Below are 17022 nucleotides of genomic sequence, written 5' to 3'. Positions count from 1 at the left end.
GTGTTCACACTGGATACAATCACAGTAGTAAATTGACAAAATTTATATCAATGATTGAATAACTTTTATATGTTTTGATTTCTTACAAAAACAGAGAATTGAATTAACTTGCATTACAATAATATCTTTAAAGAAGGTAATGAGAAAGTAAATTGTGTTTATATATACCACACATGTAATATTTGTCAATTAACTTTCAGAAAGCAAAACAAAATTATTCCATAATGTTTTAAAAAATAACTGTTTTCATTTTCTGTTGCCGAGTTGACAGTAGGGAAAAAACTTGGACGTTACTTAAGGAATGACTGTAATATTTTTTCTGTCTATTCGAAATAACATAAAAAAGGTGGTGCACACTGAATAACCCGCATAGCGGGTTATTTTAACGTGTGCACCACATTTTTTATGTTATTTCGAATAGACAGAAAAAATATTACAGTCATTCCTTATAATTTAATTCTAAATTCCATTTTAAACCGGAGTAAATCATGAAAAAACGTTGACGACGTCACGATCACATGACAAAATTATGTCTATCATTCCTTATAATTTAATTCTAAATTCCATTTTAAACCGGAGTAAATCATGAAAAAACGTTGACGACGTCACGGTCACATGACAAAATTATGTCTATGAGCTGATAAACAAAACACCGTCAGCCAATCAGAATACGCGTCACATCCAAAATTAAACTATATGATAATATTTAATATATTAAAAGGTTATTCAGTTATATATTTATGTAAATGAAGAAATGAAAACGTGAAATGCTTTTTAAACATGAGCCTTAATGTAAATATGAATGACTCTAACTATACATTTGCAAAGCATTTATATATTTATGTTATTTTGGAATATTAAATCATTTACCATTGCAAAGTAAGAACTGCAATAGATAATTTTGACTTTATTTTAACCTACAATGCTGTTAAAAATTTGCATTAATTTTTATTTCAACTTTGTTATTTGTCTAAATCCTTTCGGAAATAGTAAAAATGCAGTTATCCCTCTTCACACAAAAATAACATTTTTACAGATTGTATGCACACATGCGTTTGTCTATTGCTATTCATTAGACAGACTACTGCTAACTATTCTCTCTTGGAGAACAATTTGATCTTCCATCTGTACATCACTGTGGTGTCGAGTTCTTTTATTTTTCTTCCACATCTGACGCCTACGTTCTTCTTCCTCATATGTATATTGTCTACCCGGTATATGATATGGACGGGGGAAAGGTGGTTTTGATAGAGTTGTTGATGTCGTTGAAATAGATGTTCTTTTATTACTTAAATAGACATTTTTAAATTAAGGTAAAACACAAAGATAATAGGGAACAACTTCGGGTATGTGCCACCTTGTGTTAGGCAGCTGAAGTAAAGCATATAGGAAAGCATATACTATGATTGTGAATTTTCGCTTTGAATTTTGATAAGCAAAGATGTTATTTATGTGTGTTGACAATTCAAGTTAAAGAGCAAATCTTAAAAATTAATATGGAATTGTGTCGTGTAAATGATTTGACCAAATTGATTAACCTCCCTCAGTAGTCTAGACCTGAATGGGTACTCTAAAGTATATCCGGCAATTTTTCAATTATGGTTCAATCATTACTTTATGACTCTTGTGGACTATTGGAACTTTCTTTCTATTAGTATTCTTTAAGCAAGAATTAATCGATTTCTGATATATTCGAACCATACGTATATGTATAAAGTAAATATCGACATGGTGTATCATGCAGCGAATTGCTCGAAAGATATGAATTTTAATTTCTGCACGAATCGCTTGCTACTTTTTGTATCGTGTTTTTACGAGATCAAAAAGACGAGTCCATCTAGATCTAGAATAACCGTCCTCGGGTATGGTCAAATTCATGAGATTTGGAAACCAAATATATAAAACATTTTGAGAGCATAACCCTTATGAAAGAACTACACAAGTAAGCGTGGTGTCAAAAACTCTCAACTTTGATTTACTACAACTTGATTGATATCACTGTCTGTTGGAAAAAAGACAGAAGATACCAAAGAGAAAACAAAAAATCAAAAGTCGAACTACAACAAACAATACCGTAGTCAAGAAAATAAATAAAAACGACATTCAATCGTCTACAAAATACTACATAGAAACCTACCAAGACGAACCCAGTCCGGCAAAAACCGGGATGATCTGAGGAGCCCCGTAAGGAAGAGCAAATACTGCTTCACAAGAGGCATCCGTCTTGTTGATCATGAAAAGGTCATGTTGACTTTAATTTGTAGTATACAAGGGTCTCATCAGTTCTTTGTGACTTTTTTTTTGTCAATATTTTTTGGCCATGGTTTTGTTTTTTTATTGTCCCCTTGGTATTTTGTTCTTTTTTATTTAGATACTTCAGTGTTTAGTTTAGTGTTTAATGTCCACAAAGACACACACTTCTAATAAAGGTTACATAGCAGAATGGATATATATCCAGTTGTTCTATTTTACATACTCTCAGCCCGGATCTGTTTGCGTTTACCATCACGAATTGGTTGACCAATTCGATATGTCTAGGACTCAACACCCAAGCGACATGTTTTCGTAGTCTTAGGCGATTAATCTGTAATCCTACCGATAGTGTCCTTTGCCCGATTGTGACAATTTCACTCAGTGTGGATTTGAATGGCGGTTGAAGCATGGTAACATGAGACGCTAAACATGTTGACGCACCCGATGTAGCTCCTTTTGGAGTGATTCCCTCAGTTTATGTTTGCTACCTTGAATTGTCTTCTAAATCTACTAATGAGATTTTAACGTCGGTAAACTATTGTTGCCTTAATGTATATCAACTCAATTTTAATATTGTCATCTGCACAGGGCTTTCCTTTTTTAAAGTAACGTCCAATGGGTATGCTACAGAGTTATCAGAATTTAACTGAATCTCACGTATGTATAAGAAATTACTTACGTTAAATTGTCATGTTCCATAACTTGGTGTTTTTCAGGTTCTACTATTTCATATTTTGTAATTTCATAGTCTTTTCGTTCTCTGAAATAAAATATATTGTTAGCTAATAACTACTGATACTCCTAAAACTAACCTAACGTCTTTTATTCGATGTTCGTTGAAAATCATCTATAAGATATTGAATGAGAATGAAGCCATCTCAATATGCTGACATTATTAAGAAAAGAAGCTTTCGGAGCTTTTCGTTTAAGCCTTTCGCATGAAGTTTTTTCTTTGAGAATTTGCATCTTATATATCTCGTTGCACTTGAAATTGGGGTTGTTCTAGAAAACATTTGGTCTGCGTCTTACATCTGAAAATTTGGTAATCGACCCAAATGGACATAACATTAGGACCAATAACAATAACAATAATTTTATTTTCCCATTCTGGAGCACAAACATTCTATAACATTCACGTCCATCAGTCGATACCATTTTTCAACAAAATTACAGAATGAGACTTATAGAATTTGTACGTACCATAGGAAACATGACGGATGCCAATTCTGCAGCAGGATATGCTTACCCTTTAGAAGAACTTGAGATCACTCACATTTTTTATGGGGTTTGTGTCCCTTAGTTGTGTGGTTGTCATCTTTTGTGAGTTGCTATGGTGTTGTTAGTTTCTTTTAGAAATATAAGTTTTGAAATACCCTTTGGTATCTCCTCCCTTTTATAAACTTGAGATTCAAATTATTAATAAGCAAAAATCTTACCATTCCTATTTGACATTAATACCAGTTTGAAATATACAATCACTGGGTCGATGCCACTAGTGAGCGTTTCGTCCCAATAGTATCAATATCAAAAGCCCAATAGTGTCAGCTCTCATATGCTGACATAAAAATTCATCGGTGCACTAATTTATGCAAAGTTCATAAAATGTTAGATTAAATTGAAAACCATCAAGTTTTTCTACAGCCAAGCATTGAAGGCGTTCGTAAAATTTTGAAAAACATTTTTAATTCGGTTGTCGATATTAAATTAAGATGATGTGGTATAAATTACAATAAGACAACTTCAGTTCCATTCAGTTTCGTAAATGATTTGGTTTTCACACTGTTTTGGTTCAGGCATCACTTATGATTCTCGTGTAGAATAAACGACCGTCTTGCGCATCAAATTATAAGACTGCATGGTGCCATTGTTGAGTTTGTTTTTGTCATTTGTTTGTATATGACAATTTCGACTAGATAAGACTTTGGAATAGTATGAAGGGTTTTTCAATCAAATTAGGTGATGCACATCCAGTCGAAACAAAATTTTGGATTAGTTTATCTACATGCTGTCATATTTAAAACGTCGTACAATATGTCAAATCAATGTTAAAATTCAGGAAATGACAATAGATATAAGAAGATCAAGCCAATAGCAAGCAATGATTATTAGAACAAACATTAGTTCACCTCTCTATAATGGCAACTTGATACGTAAGTTTTGCCTCACGTTTTTCTTTATATATTCCAGCACTAGATCCACAACAGCATACACAACAACCTATAATAACAACATTTAGAATAAGCTGTTTATCTGAAAGAGTATTAATGTTATGGTTATGAACAGCCATTAAATGATTTATCATGATATTTTGTACTACCTATGAGCAAAATGAAGGATGCCACAAGTGGAGAAGGATCTCCATCCGGAGCATTTGAGATCAACCCCAGTTTTAGGTCTTTAGTTTCATTTTCTAAATAGTGTTTTGTAGACTTTTGTTTGTCTTTTCGTATTTTTGCCACTGTGTTATATGTATAATACTGTCTATGCTCCTTTAAAATGGTTAGGCGTTATATTTGTAAACATCCTAAGCGTTATTAAGGTTTGAAATATTGAAAAATATAACACATTTAAAAAAAAAGATGTGGTATGATTGCAAATGAGATAACTATCAACCAGAGTTCAAAGGAAGTAAATGTAAGGAATTATAGGCCACCGTAAACCCATCTTATAATAAGCTTAGAGCATTTACACGAAAAGTATTTTGATTATAATAAGGTAATTCAGATTTGAAGCTAACCCACAAGACACATAAGGAAGGCAGCCGTTTTCATTTGATGAAGCAAAACTTTTCTGAAAATAAACAAGTGCTTACGAATTTCAAATAAAAAATACAAATACACTTACTTTTAAAGATGTTATTCTCAACACTCGCATAAAAGTCACCAGTTTTAACGTGGTCAGCCGAATCATATATGAATAGGAAAGTTTTACAGGTACAATCACGAGGTTTAGACTTAAAATCGTCAATATTGAAATTTTGAAGCACGTGTTTGTAGTTGAAATTGTTGGTCTCAGTAGATGTGGTATATGTTTACAAGTAGATAAAACAGACTGACATCTCGATTGGGCTGACTTATAATGTAACATATTAGTAAATTGATTGCATTAAGACCTTTATCGGCAAAGAAAGTTTTAGGAAGGGTCGTTTCTGTGTTACGTCTTATTCAATGCCAAGCGGTCTGAAAAGACTGTAACGGAAAGCATACGAGACGACTGTTATAAGTTTGCACTAGGAAGAATTACTGACAGGAGTTGTTCAAAGAATAAAGTTTCGAAAGGGGTAGTGAATATAGCTTTTGTCTATGGAGAGGTGTTGCGATGTTAGGATTGTTGGTCCTGCTGTTTATTTTTTAGATGAAACGAACTCGCATAGAAAAAAATTGATTCGGTAAGACTTGTTAAACTGTTGATTAACGATGTCAGTTACAGTGTTGTTAATATTTCATATATGGCCACATATTCGTTTGTTAAGCGTACCTTTCGTTACACCAATATTGCAAATGACAAGATTAGATTGTATAATTCATTAATTTGTTCTATCGTACTTTGTGTTTTAAAAAAATAGATTTAAAAGAATTACTCTACCTTGTAATAATCCGCAAACTACAAAGAGTAACAAAAAGAAAAATATTCCAAGAACAATTGCAACGATTTCTCCCCATGTAATTTCTGTTGAAAATAGTGGAATGTGTGTTGGGAAAGTGTCTGAAGCTAAAATAAAAAATATGTCAATTAAAATTTTGTATTCATTAGAAAAAATATGAAAAATTATTATTGAATTTTGTTTTAATGCAAGTCAGATATATTTTCTATTTCAATATTTCCTACGGATGTAGTTGGTAAGTACCAGTTACCGTTAGAAATGCATTGTCAAACAGGAAACGTTTAGAAATATTGTTATAACACATGAACAATTTCCAAATTTATGTTAAACAACATGGACTCGAACTTTAACTTTTCTTAAAAGTAATGAAAATAAGGTTACTGATAGAATGGAATATCGGAATATTAATGTCGTATTTAGAATAGTGTGTCAACAAGAAATTAAGTATTTTAAATGAACCAAACACATGGTGATTGAGTCCATAAATCGGAAAGTCTTCTTCCTTCTCTAAATTTGATTCGGTCGATATTTACAGTTTGGTATTGCGCAAGAACATTTTTAACGTTCTTTGGCTCTTTATGACGTCTTTACACTAAATTCAAAAGATATGTCCTTATTGATATTTTAGCCTTGATATGTAATTTTTTTATTAGATGTTATTGGCTTTGAACCAGCTTTTAGTCACTGCAAATACCCACAGATCGGTTTGTTGTGGATTAAGTCTTTTTGGTGGATATTTTGCGTGCTTTGTGTCGATCTGATGAGTCAAGCCTTTTCCCACTGATTTTTATAGTTTGTTCTAATGATGTGCTGTTACACCACTGTCCCAGGATGGTTATGCGCCCGCAAACATGTTTAACCCAGCGACATTTTGTATGTACCTGTCCTAAGTAAGGAGCCTGTAATTGAGTGGTCGTCGTTTGCCTGCTATATATTATATTTGTTTTTCGTTTATTGTTTTTGACATAAATTATATCGTTAGTTTTCATGTTTGAATTGTTTCACAGTTGTCATGTCGGAGCCTTTTATAGCTTGTTATGCTGTATGGGTTTTGCTCATTGCTGAAGGCTATATGGAGACCTTTAGTTGCTGACTGCTACGTTATTTAGTTTCTACTGTAGCGTTGTCTCATTGGCAAGCAAAGCACATCTCATTTTTATTTTTAGTCGTTTTTATACATCCTCAGCTTTGAACGTTTCGGTATTGATCGTTCCTGTTGAAGTTAAACCCAGGAAAGCGATTCCGATGCTCCAAATTTAAAACTTTTATATTCTTTTATTATTAGTCTGTATTTGGGTGTGAATGATATAGTTGGCGTTCATCTGAGATTTGAGAAAACAATACAGTCAGTACTAAAAGTAAATAAACATACCATTTACAGCTATTGATAAACCGACTGTTTGTGGTGATGTCAAAGTCTGATGTCTTACTTCGCATAATATCGTCTGACCATCATTGGCAGTAGTAGGAGCCCAATTTACGGAACCAGTCACTATATATGCTTTTGACGAGGTGTCATATTTTGAAACCACAGTTATATCGTCAAAATGTTTGCTTTCTATTTCCATTGAAATACTAGGTGCATGGTATCCATTTATAGAAGTACAAGTCCAAGTACCAGATTGTCCTGATATAAGGAATGATGGTCCATTTATTACTGGAGGATCGGGCGTAACTGTAGAAAAGACAATTGATTCACAAACAGGATTATGAAAGTTTAAGATAGTAAAATTTCTGGGCAGATAATATAATAGTACCATAGATTTGTTTTAAATAACTTGGCTTTCGTTGAACTGTTGGTAATGAGTATTGTATGAAATAAGCTTTGAGGAAGTAAATAATAAAACCTACTTGCAACATGTTATAATATCATAGATGAAAATTATAGGTTATGTGACTATATTAACAAATATTGTCCCATAAGTATACATGAAAAGAGACTATACAGAAAAAAAATATATATGAAAGGATAAATAAATTTCCAACCCATTTTAAATCAAAGTATTCATGTCTATTGTTTTATATGATTCTTTAATGTATCTGTTTTGTCTTCAACTTGTGATTTTCGATTGCTTTAGATAGATGTGTAATTATTCTTTTCTTGTTTTTCGATCACTTTTGAAAAATGATATCGTTATACATACTTAGAAGTTCCACAGAAAATGTCCTAACGAGATAATTTTGTAGAACTTTATTATCCACCTGGCATTCAAAAACTTGTAGATGATACTCTCTTGATGCAATAAAATTTAGCGTTGATGAAGTGATACCATTTACTGTCGTTTGGGTTGTAGTTACTCTTACATCACCTCTCAGCCATGTCAATGTTGGCAATGGGTCACCGCCAGCTGAGGAACATGTTAGTGTAACGTTATCGTTCAGCAAAATTTCAGATGGCCCAATTATGGTTGGATCTCCGGGAGGAACTAAAATGAATAACAGCGTACACTTAGCTCTTTCTGCATATTATATATTGCAAACCGTTAGGGTTATATATACACAATTTATTTTTATTTTGACATATAAAAGGTGAAAAAATGGGGATGAAAATCATGGGTCGGTCACCTTAAAAGTGATACCAATAACAAAACATATGTACTTAGTTTCAATATAATTAGAATTGTTTTTAGGTTGCAGTGCACACATCACCTTTAGTGGCTGATTGTGGCAAATTACTGAAATCAATCACTTCTTTTTAGAAAATGAAATAGTTTCAACAAAACTTTAGTCCGCAATGTCATTGTTTTGCGGGTTTCTTCATATATAACCTACACTATGGCTTTTCTTGCCACTTTGCAATCATTGACATTTGTTTGCACTGTATCTAATCCAAAACCAAAGGTATATTTTGAATCAAGCTTGGTCTCAAGCATCTTAAAAATGTTTGATGTAAACAAAATGTCAAGTAACAAAGCCGATTAGATAACATGGTCATTTTTATCTGAAATAGACTATATATGTTAGTTAGACCTACAGAATGATATGGATTTGTTTGGTAAGACTTACTATACAAATCATTGATTATGATAAAAAGAACTTCACATCCGGAAACTATTTTTTCATGACTTTACGATGACTTAACAAAAAAAAAACTTACTTAATTACAAATTCAATAATTTAGAAAAAAAATACTTACCTCCATATTCTATTTTGCAAACACATGTTTAATAAACATGGTTCACTGTTTGAGTTGTCACGGTAATGACTTTTTTAAGAGAGATTGACGTATGATTGAAATATTAAGTTTCTTAACTAATATTTCATGTTCAACTAAATCGTACGAACGTACATAAACACTGAAAATTGCATATTTTCCCTACTTTTGGGGTAGTTATTGCTCAACACATTGTTCATACGTACTCTGTCCATAAACTGTAACAATTAGAACCATCCCAAGACAGTACAATATACCTATCATTATGATATGCTGTAGCTTGTAACTGTATGCTGTTGTATGTGTGTTATAATGTTTGTTGCTTTGCAGTTTACAGTTTCTACATCCACAAAAAAAAAGAATATGATTATAATAAAATTACTATAATATAAATAATACTCCTAAATAAAAAATACAATACATCTGAATGATCATGATAGTATAACTTTGCCCATGCGCATGTCAATTTTGTCAGTCGCCTTTTTAGATACGTAGATACGTCGCAAAAGGAAATAATAATTTGTCTGTTTTAGTGTTTAAATGCCACTTGGTATCTTCTCCCACTTTTTCTGTTTAACATTATTTTGCAAACAATTTTCTTTTACTTTCCTTATCGAACCACAGATGAAGCAAAACGATGTCAATACACAATATTACCCTTTTCTTTTGATCATTTAAAGAACGTGCAAATAACTATTTAACAAAAAAATAATGTTAAAAATGCAAAACATCAAAATAACACTTTATAAACATTTTAAATATCATGCTTCCGAAGCGCCTTTCTGGATCTACCTTCATGAACACTCAAAGCCGAACATTTGAGAGCCAATGGTGTATAAGAACTTACATGAACATATTTAATTTGGGAAAATTAAGAATTCTTAAAGTGAAAATATCAATGATGCACTATCATATCTATCAATTAATAATTAAAACTAGACAATGTATGTTTTAAAAAAACGGTTCCAAGTGAAAAATAAATATACAATTTTGAACAGTTGACTGCAAATTGAACAGAACCATTTTACAATGTTACAGACGAGAGTTCCTCTAAAATTAGCCTAATATATTTTCAATACAATACAGTATTTTTGTTATTTTACTTTTTTCCATTTAGGAAAATTCAAGGGATACATGTACATTATTTCCGATAATTTCGAATACTTAGATACGTGGTTTTGTTGATGTAAAAAAAAGTGTTCATCTCCGTAGTAATGTTTTAACCGCGCGTATTCGCTTTAGCTTCTGTTATTTTGGTCATACACCCTCGTGGTATTATTATATCAGTTTCTGCTATCTTGCCAACGCATTCTCGGGGAAGCTTATACCATTTTGTAATATCTTATTCTGGTATTCTTGCGTTAAGATTAAACCAATTTCGTTTATCACGCGTTTTCTCGGTAAGATTTCATAATAACGGTTATCTCGGCCGTGCAAGCTTGTGGTGACATCATTTAAGTTCCTGTCAACTTGTTCATGCGTTTTCGCAGTAAGATTTTACCAGTTTCTGATATCTTGGCCATGCATTATTAAGTTAAGATTATTCCAGTTTCTGGGTTTTTTTTGCCATGCGTGTTCGAATTAAGGATTTCGAGGATTGAAATTCTCCTGTCTAGCTCTTACTTTTGTTTAAAATCTAATAAAATCGGCAGCTCTCACCTCCTTTTTCGTTCAGGTATATTCCTATTCGTCGTCTCTTTTCTTTTGTTTCGGAATCCGCCCCTGATAGAGTTTAATGGCTACTCGGATATCGTTTTGCTACAACAATTAAAACAGAGTATACAGATTGTTCAGCCTGCCTGATAATCAGTACTAAAATATTATCGTTTGTGTTATCGATTGATGAAATATGTCAGCGATAGTATAAGAATATGTGAAGAAACGATAATTGTTAATACACATTGATCCTTCACAGTCATTTTCGCGTATACACCTGGTTATATTCAAAATTAATTCTAAATGACAAATATATTAAAAACAAATTCAATGAACACTGTATGAAATATAAAGTACAAGTATTGAATAGAAAAAAAAAGAGAAGTGGGTTGTGTTCTTCATTTCATCATTTTAAATAAAAAATAGATTAATTAAAAAATCACATTCTCAATATTCAGTTATCAAGTATTGATTACAATTAAGATTGATAAAATGTTAACATCCTGTTTATTGAAATAAAATGTTACGTCAGACACAGCATTTCGACCACGTCAGAAAGAAAATATTGTGGTAATACAATGGTGACAGTAATATACTACAATCTCTTAAATCCTAGGAACATTCAAATAGACTACACCGATCAGGTTGCAAATCACAAATGCAGGATTTTCCTTCTAACAAGCAATGAATTTAAGACGCAAAACAGGTTTTTTTTTCTGGAGAAATACAAAACGCACTAGATCCAAGTTAACATACGAAAGTATCATTCAAATTTCTATACAAGTCCTTTTGTGTCTATTTCCGATAACGTTTTGGTCTCCTTTAAATCCCTTCGTATTGAAATTGTAAAGGCCATTCACATCATATTAAAAATTCTTAATAGGGTAATTTCAAAGCGAGTATAAGACAACAAGCCTTCGGAGATTTCTGAATCAAAATATGAGAAAATTATCAATTGTCACCCCTTTTAGTCTTTTCCTGTGGAAATCGTTATAATACCAAAAAACGACACTCACTTAATATGAACAATCATAGATCAGTGTTATGTGCATTTGTAATTTAAATCAAACATGACAAAAATAAATATCCCTTATTTGTACTGCATCTCCCTATTACATAAGTAAACAAACACTGTATTGCATGGTCTTCCAAATACTCTGTCATACATTTTCTAAATGATTAACATCCATTGTAATAGCTTTCGAAAGTGGGCTTCAAAGCAACTTTTGTACTACCTTCTCGGGGGTTATGGGGGCTGGGCGGTGTGTATCAGATGTGGATGCTTTAAAATCCAAATGATCTTTTAAATTGACAATGAGGTTCAGTTAATGATGTTTGCTATTCTGGGTTTTTGAATTTTTGTCAGATGTTCGGAATCCTCTGGTTTTATCCATGTAGTGTTATTAAAATAAATTGCCCATTAACCCCTACTTTTCTTTCCATAACTTGATTACATATATTTTAATATGTCATCTTTGCAAATCTTATAAAATCCTTGTTATTTTTTCATCGTTTTTGAAAGAGAAAAGGTGTCAATGTTAAATGTAAGAAAAAATCAAGAGAGAATTGTTTCCCGCCAAATTTGCAATGGCTTATATCTCAAAAACAAGCACACGGACCCTTCATTTTTTTCTGCTTTTTTAGTTTCTTTATTTATATACAATCAATTTATAACAGTCTTTTAAAAAGCTTGTTATTTTGAAGCAGAGTAGCGAACATCCTTAAACACAAAACGTTACGATAAAAGAGATTTCAGATACAAATTGTTAACTTTCTATATTTATCTTTGGAAACATCCAAAAAACGCATATATATGGGATATATACCCCTCAGTTGTCACAACACACCAAAATTTGCGTTTCTTATCATGAATTCCTTGATAGAAGTTTAATTCTTAGAAGGAAGCTTTTTAATGCAAGTGGTAATCATTACGTAATTCATTCGAAAGTTTTACGGACGTCATCATTATTTGGGTGACCGCACTATCACAGTTTGTTCCATTTATTGTAGCCACAATCCCGTCCTCTTTTCTTCTATTTTGAAATATCCGAATAAGACTTATAATCGTTTTTTTTAATAACCATAAGAAACTCAACGGGTGCCACATGTTGAGCAGGATCTGCTAACATTTCCGGAGTATCAAAAATCAGCATGGTCTATGTAGAAAAACGATAATCTATACATATCACCACCACGCACCTCATACAAAACTCATAGCTAGCATTTATGTTGTGTTTTTGTACTATTGTATGCCTTTCCGTCGTTTTTTTGTGGTGTTCGTTTTGTTCAGTCTAAAAAGTGTTTAGTTGAATGTTCTGTATTTGTGATTTTTTCTATTTTTTGCCATGGCTTTGTCGGTTTTCTTCGACTTATGAATTGTGGTTTTCCCTTTGATATCTTCTGCCCCTTTTTTAAAGTCCGTACCATCAAAAGCCATATCTTCTTACAACTTTTTAAAATAGTTAAGTTTTTTCCTCTTTAAATTAGATTACTCAATTAATCTGTACAAAATTTTTCCTGGATCTAAACTTAAACCCTACTGTGACCTATAATGGTTTACTTTTATAAATTTTGGCTTGGATGGAGAGTTGTCTCATTGGCACTCATACCACATCTTCTTATATCTATTAAAGATGGTTTGAAAACGAATCAACCAGAACATTTTTGTATCACAAAATCTAATGGCAAACCTATGTACAATATCTTTTTGTTAGGAAGGGTCAAATCACACTTAAAAAGAAACAAACAGATTAAAACCAAAATTCCAGGAAACTGACATATTCAAGATGTTTGACTTTTTATCGATAAAACATAAGTGACATTTCATGGACCTCTTTTTCAATAGACAGCAAAAAGGATTCATATGGAAACCAATTGTGGTCTCCGTTCCCCACTTATCCCTTTATTCAGACCCCATACCTGGGATTCACAAGAAATAAAAAGAGGCTAGCCAACTTGAATCTTGATACGAAATTAGGATTGCTTTACCTATCGTGATTCGTTAATAGAGGGTTTATTCTTACATGGAAGCTATGTGACCATGGGTTCTTGGTAGTGAAGTTGAATTCATCGCTTTAAAAATTATATGGACTCTTCTTAGACTTCTCTTTTAATAGGTAAATAAGAAAAAAGTCGAACACCTCCGAGGAAGGATATGTATACAACTAGACCTAGATGGCTGATATTTCTACTTCAAATACCCTCCAGTCTAGTGTGTTGTAGATATTCCATTTATTTTTCATACCGTGTTGAATAAGTAAGTCATCATGTCTATGATCTCAACAAAAAGAAGAAGAAAAAAAACAGGAATCAAATCCTGTTTCTTTAAAGTCATGCTTCAGATAAATTAATAAAAAAAACTTCTGTATAAATTAGTTACATCTAAAAGCGAAGGAAATACAGGTAGTTATATTTCAACTCAAGTCGTGATTTTCATTGCGGAAAAGCTTAGATGTAATTAATTGGTCCACTGACTGCATATAGAACTTCTATAAAGTAACAGTTAGTAAAATATGCAGTATTTATATAGATACAGCAAAAAGAAAACATAGTTATATCCTTTACAACTATTTTGTTCAAAAGTTATCACGTAATTTTTGACTTTTCAATTTACTTTTTTTTTTAGTGTACTGAACATTAATATAACACTTAACATTATACTATTTTTTTTTCTACACTAAACTTTAAAATTACAATTTACATGTATTACATGCTAAAATTCGGTCGTGAAAGTTTGGCCACAGAATATTTTAGTTTTCTCCCAAAAAAGAACATGACTATTTTAATATATTTGCGATGTAATGTTAAAATCATTTGTATATACAGATATATGGGGTCTATGAATATGTATTACCTTTCATAAAAAATCATCAGAACATAATTATATATATGATCATATATTATCATGGATGTATATAGGAAATGATATTAAAATGTCGAAACTTAAAGAAGTTTGATAAAGCAGAAATTTGGCCATGTACCGCTTACGAATTGTAAGACAATTGTATGTAAAAGCAATTTGATTTTGTACTAGACAAAATAAGCTATTGCCCTTATTAGTCTATTATAAACTTAAAAACTGTAAACAGTTGCGTACAATGTGTATCCATACTTTTGCAAACGCGCATCGGTAGGATCGGGAGGGGGAGTTAATATGGATAAAGAGGAAAAATTCATATTTCATTAAAACGTGCAATTTCCGTCCATTGGCACCCTATACATGTAATATGCAAATTTAATTAAAACCACAAATCTGATTTTTACCCGAAGGCAAAACTAAATTGAAATCGAAATACAATTTTTCTCATTTGTTGGAAGGCTGATAAAAGGCAGTTTTCAGTTTATCTCTTTGATTTGCTTTTAGAAAGTCCTTAATATTAAGTTTCATATCCTTCAACAAAACACATTTCGAAAAACAAAATCAAGATGTAAACTAAAATATAATTCTTATATATTGGTTTTATTCGAGTTTGTTTTGAATTAATGTAACTAATTAATAAACTTACCTTATCTTATATTTTCTCGAATTTTCTACATGGAAGATAATTAAACGCCAAGTATTTAAATGTTTAAAGAGTAATAAGATATGAAAACCATGAAATCATAATGATGAAAGTTATACTGACATAGATAAAATGTCACCTAATTATTTTAACATTGTGTACTACAGTTTCCATGATACTATGTTGATGATATTCTATTTATGGAATGACTTTATTGATACTATAAAAAACAAGCCGGATTCCAGCTGATTGGCTGATTAACAGCAAAGCGAATAAAAACATCGGTGTTCATCCGTATATCAATACAAAGCGTATACCGAACAGCTGAGTGATTTGTCATGGTCAACCGAGTTTGAGGGATTAGAGTTTAAAATTCAAATTCTTATCAGTGAAATGAATGGAATCATGCCGAATAAAGAGGGTTTTATTTGATGTTATTTGAATTCATTATACAAAGACAAGGAAAAAAAAAGAAGAGTAGGTTACGTGTAGTTTTTAATTACCTTACAAATGTATGTCAGTGTCTGTTGTTGTAATGTCTTAAATGTTTTTATAAGTCCTATCATTCTTTTTATGTTTTATTATTTTTGAGTTTCAACATGGCATTTCAAAATTGTTGTTTTATGACTGAGAAAGTTGCAGGTATAACAAGCATATTCAGGAGAACATTCTAGCAAGAAAAATAACTATTTATTTCTTGCGTTCGAAGCTCTTTTCTCGGGAACGATCAAACCCAAACATTTAAAGGCAAAGGATGAATATGACCTAAACACGTGCAGCGCTTTATGACTAAAGGGGATCTGAATAATAGATAAATTCATCTAATGACAATAAAATTGAGAATTGAAATGGGGAATGTGTCAAAGAGACAACAAGCCGACCATATAATTTTATTTATAGTGCAACCTGATATAACATTTTTACATACATTAATACAAAGTCAATCAGCCAGCCTTCAAAGGCTTACGAAGCACTGTCAATTAATGTCTATAATTAGCGCTAATATTAAAAATATGAAATTTTATACTTCAAGAACATTTTTAAACAAGATTATGTATATGTCATGATGAGAAAGTAACTGAGCTCTGATTTTTGAAATATTGAATATATAGTTTGACACTAGTTTACAGTCAGTAGTTAGCAATTTAATGAGTATTTCGTCATCAGAAAGAACGGAAAGGTCTATGTTGTTACGTTGCTGAAAGTCCGCAAAGGCATTGTTTCTTTCACACAAATATAAAGGACATTGAACTAAAAAATGTTTTTCGTCCTCAACGGATACATTGCCATTACAAACTTTACAAAAACGTCTATTTGACGGGATACCACGATAACGCCCAATTTCTAATTCCAATGGAAAAGTTCCACAACGCATTCTGGCTAAAGTTGATCTCTGTTGTCGTGTCATATTAGTGGTTATGTACTGCTGTGTTTCAAAGTTTGTTTCAAGACATTTAAAAGTTCGCAATTTTGGCATGTTCATAATATCCAGTTTCCATTTTTCGTGATGCTTTTGACGGAGCAAAAGTTCTGAATAGTTTGCAATAAATTTTACACTTAGTCCATTTGTGTAGTTATTGTTCATTAGTTCCAAAAATTCACATTTTTCCATCACTGATTTTAGCTCGTTGTACCATGTTTTCGTATATTTTTCTGATAAAGTTGAATCCCATTGGAAAATACGATTTGGAATTCGACTTGCGTGCATACTTGCTATTCTATGCCAAAGTCTTATCATGTTACACTGGCGACGGATATATGCAGGAGTCCAACCCATATCACCACAAATAGCCGGAATTGGACTACATTTCCCAACTCCCATAAATGTCCTGATTGCTCTGTATTGGAGTCTT

General features: G+C 31.9%; 1 protein-coding gene across 1 annotated transcript; it reads right to left on the bottom strand.

Annotated features, from left to right (window-relative positions):
• Positions 1-558: 558 nt before the first annotated feature.
• On the bottom strand, positions 559-15356 carry LOC127700727 (uncharacterized). Its single transcript, XM_052204340.1, has 9 exons — positions 15173-15356; positions 10671-10769; positions 9218-9351; positions 8002-8283; positions 7230-7532; positions 5839-5964; positions 4380-4470; positions 2933-3013; positions 559-1288 (listed from the first exon to the last, which is right to left on the bottom strand). Exons 3-9 carry the CDS (start codon positions 9273-9275, stop codon positions 1066-1068), a joined length of 1164 nt encoding a protein of 387 aa, XP_052060300.1. The 5' UTR covers positions 9276-9351; positions 10671-10769; positions 15173-15356; the 3' UTR covers positions 559-1065.
• Positions 15357-17022: the final 1666 nt, after the last annotated feature.

The sequence above is a fragment of the Mytilus californianus genome, unplaced genomic scaffold (genome assembly GCF_021869535.1).
Source record: "Mytilus californianus isolate M0D057914Y unplaced genomic scaffold, xbMytCali1.0.p SCAF_5, whole genome shotgun sequence".
Lineage (NCBI taxonomy): Eukaryota > Metazoa > Mollusca > Bivalvia > Mytilida > Mytilidae > Mytilus > Mytilus californianus.
Note: the sequence above shows the minus strand (reverse complement) of the source record. Positions and strands in the feature narration are given on the sequence as shown.

Coding starts and splice junctions, on each gene's coding strand:
- LOC127700727 (XM_052204340.1), bottom strand. CDS start 9,275: ATGATAGGTATATTGTACTGTCTTGGGATGGTTCTAATTGTTACAGTT. Junction 5,965..7,229: donor TTTATCAATAGCTGTAAATG/GTATGTTTATTT, acceptor TTTTTATTTTAG/CTTCAGACACTTTCCCAACA. Junction 1,289..2,932: donor ATGGAACATGACAATTTAAC/GTAAGTAATTTC, acceptor TGTCTATTTAAG/TAATAAAAGAACATCTATTT.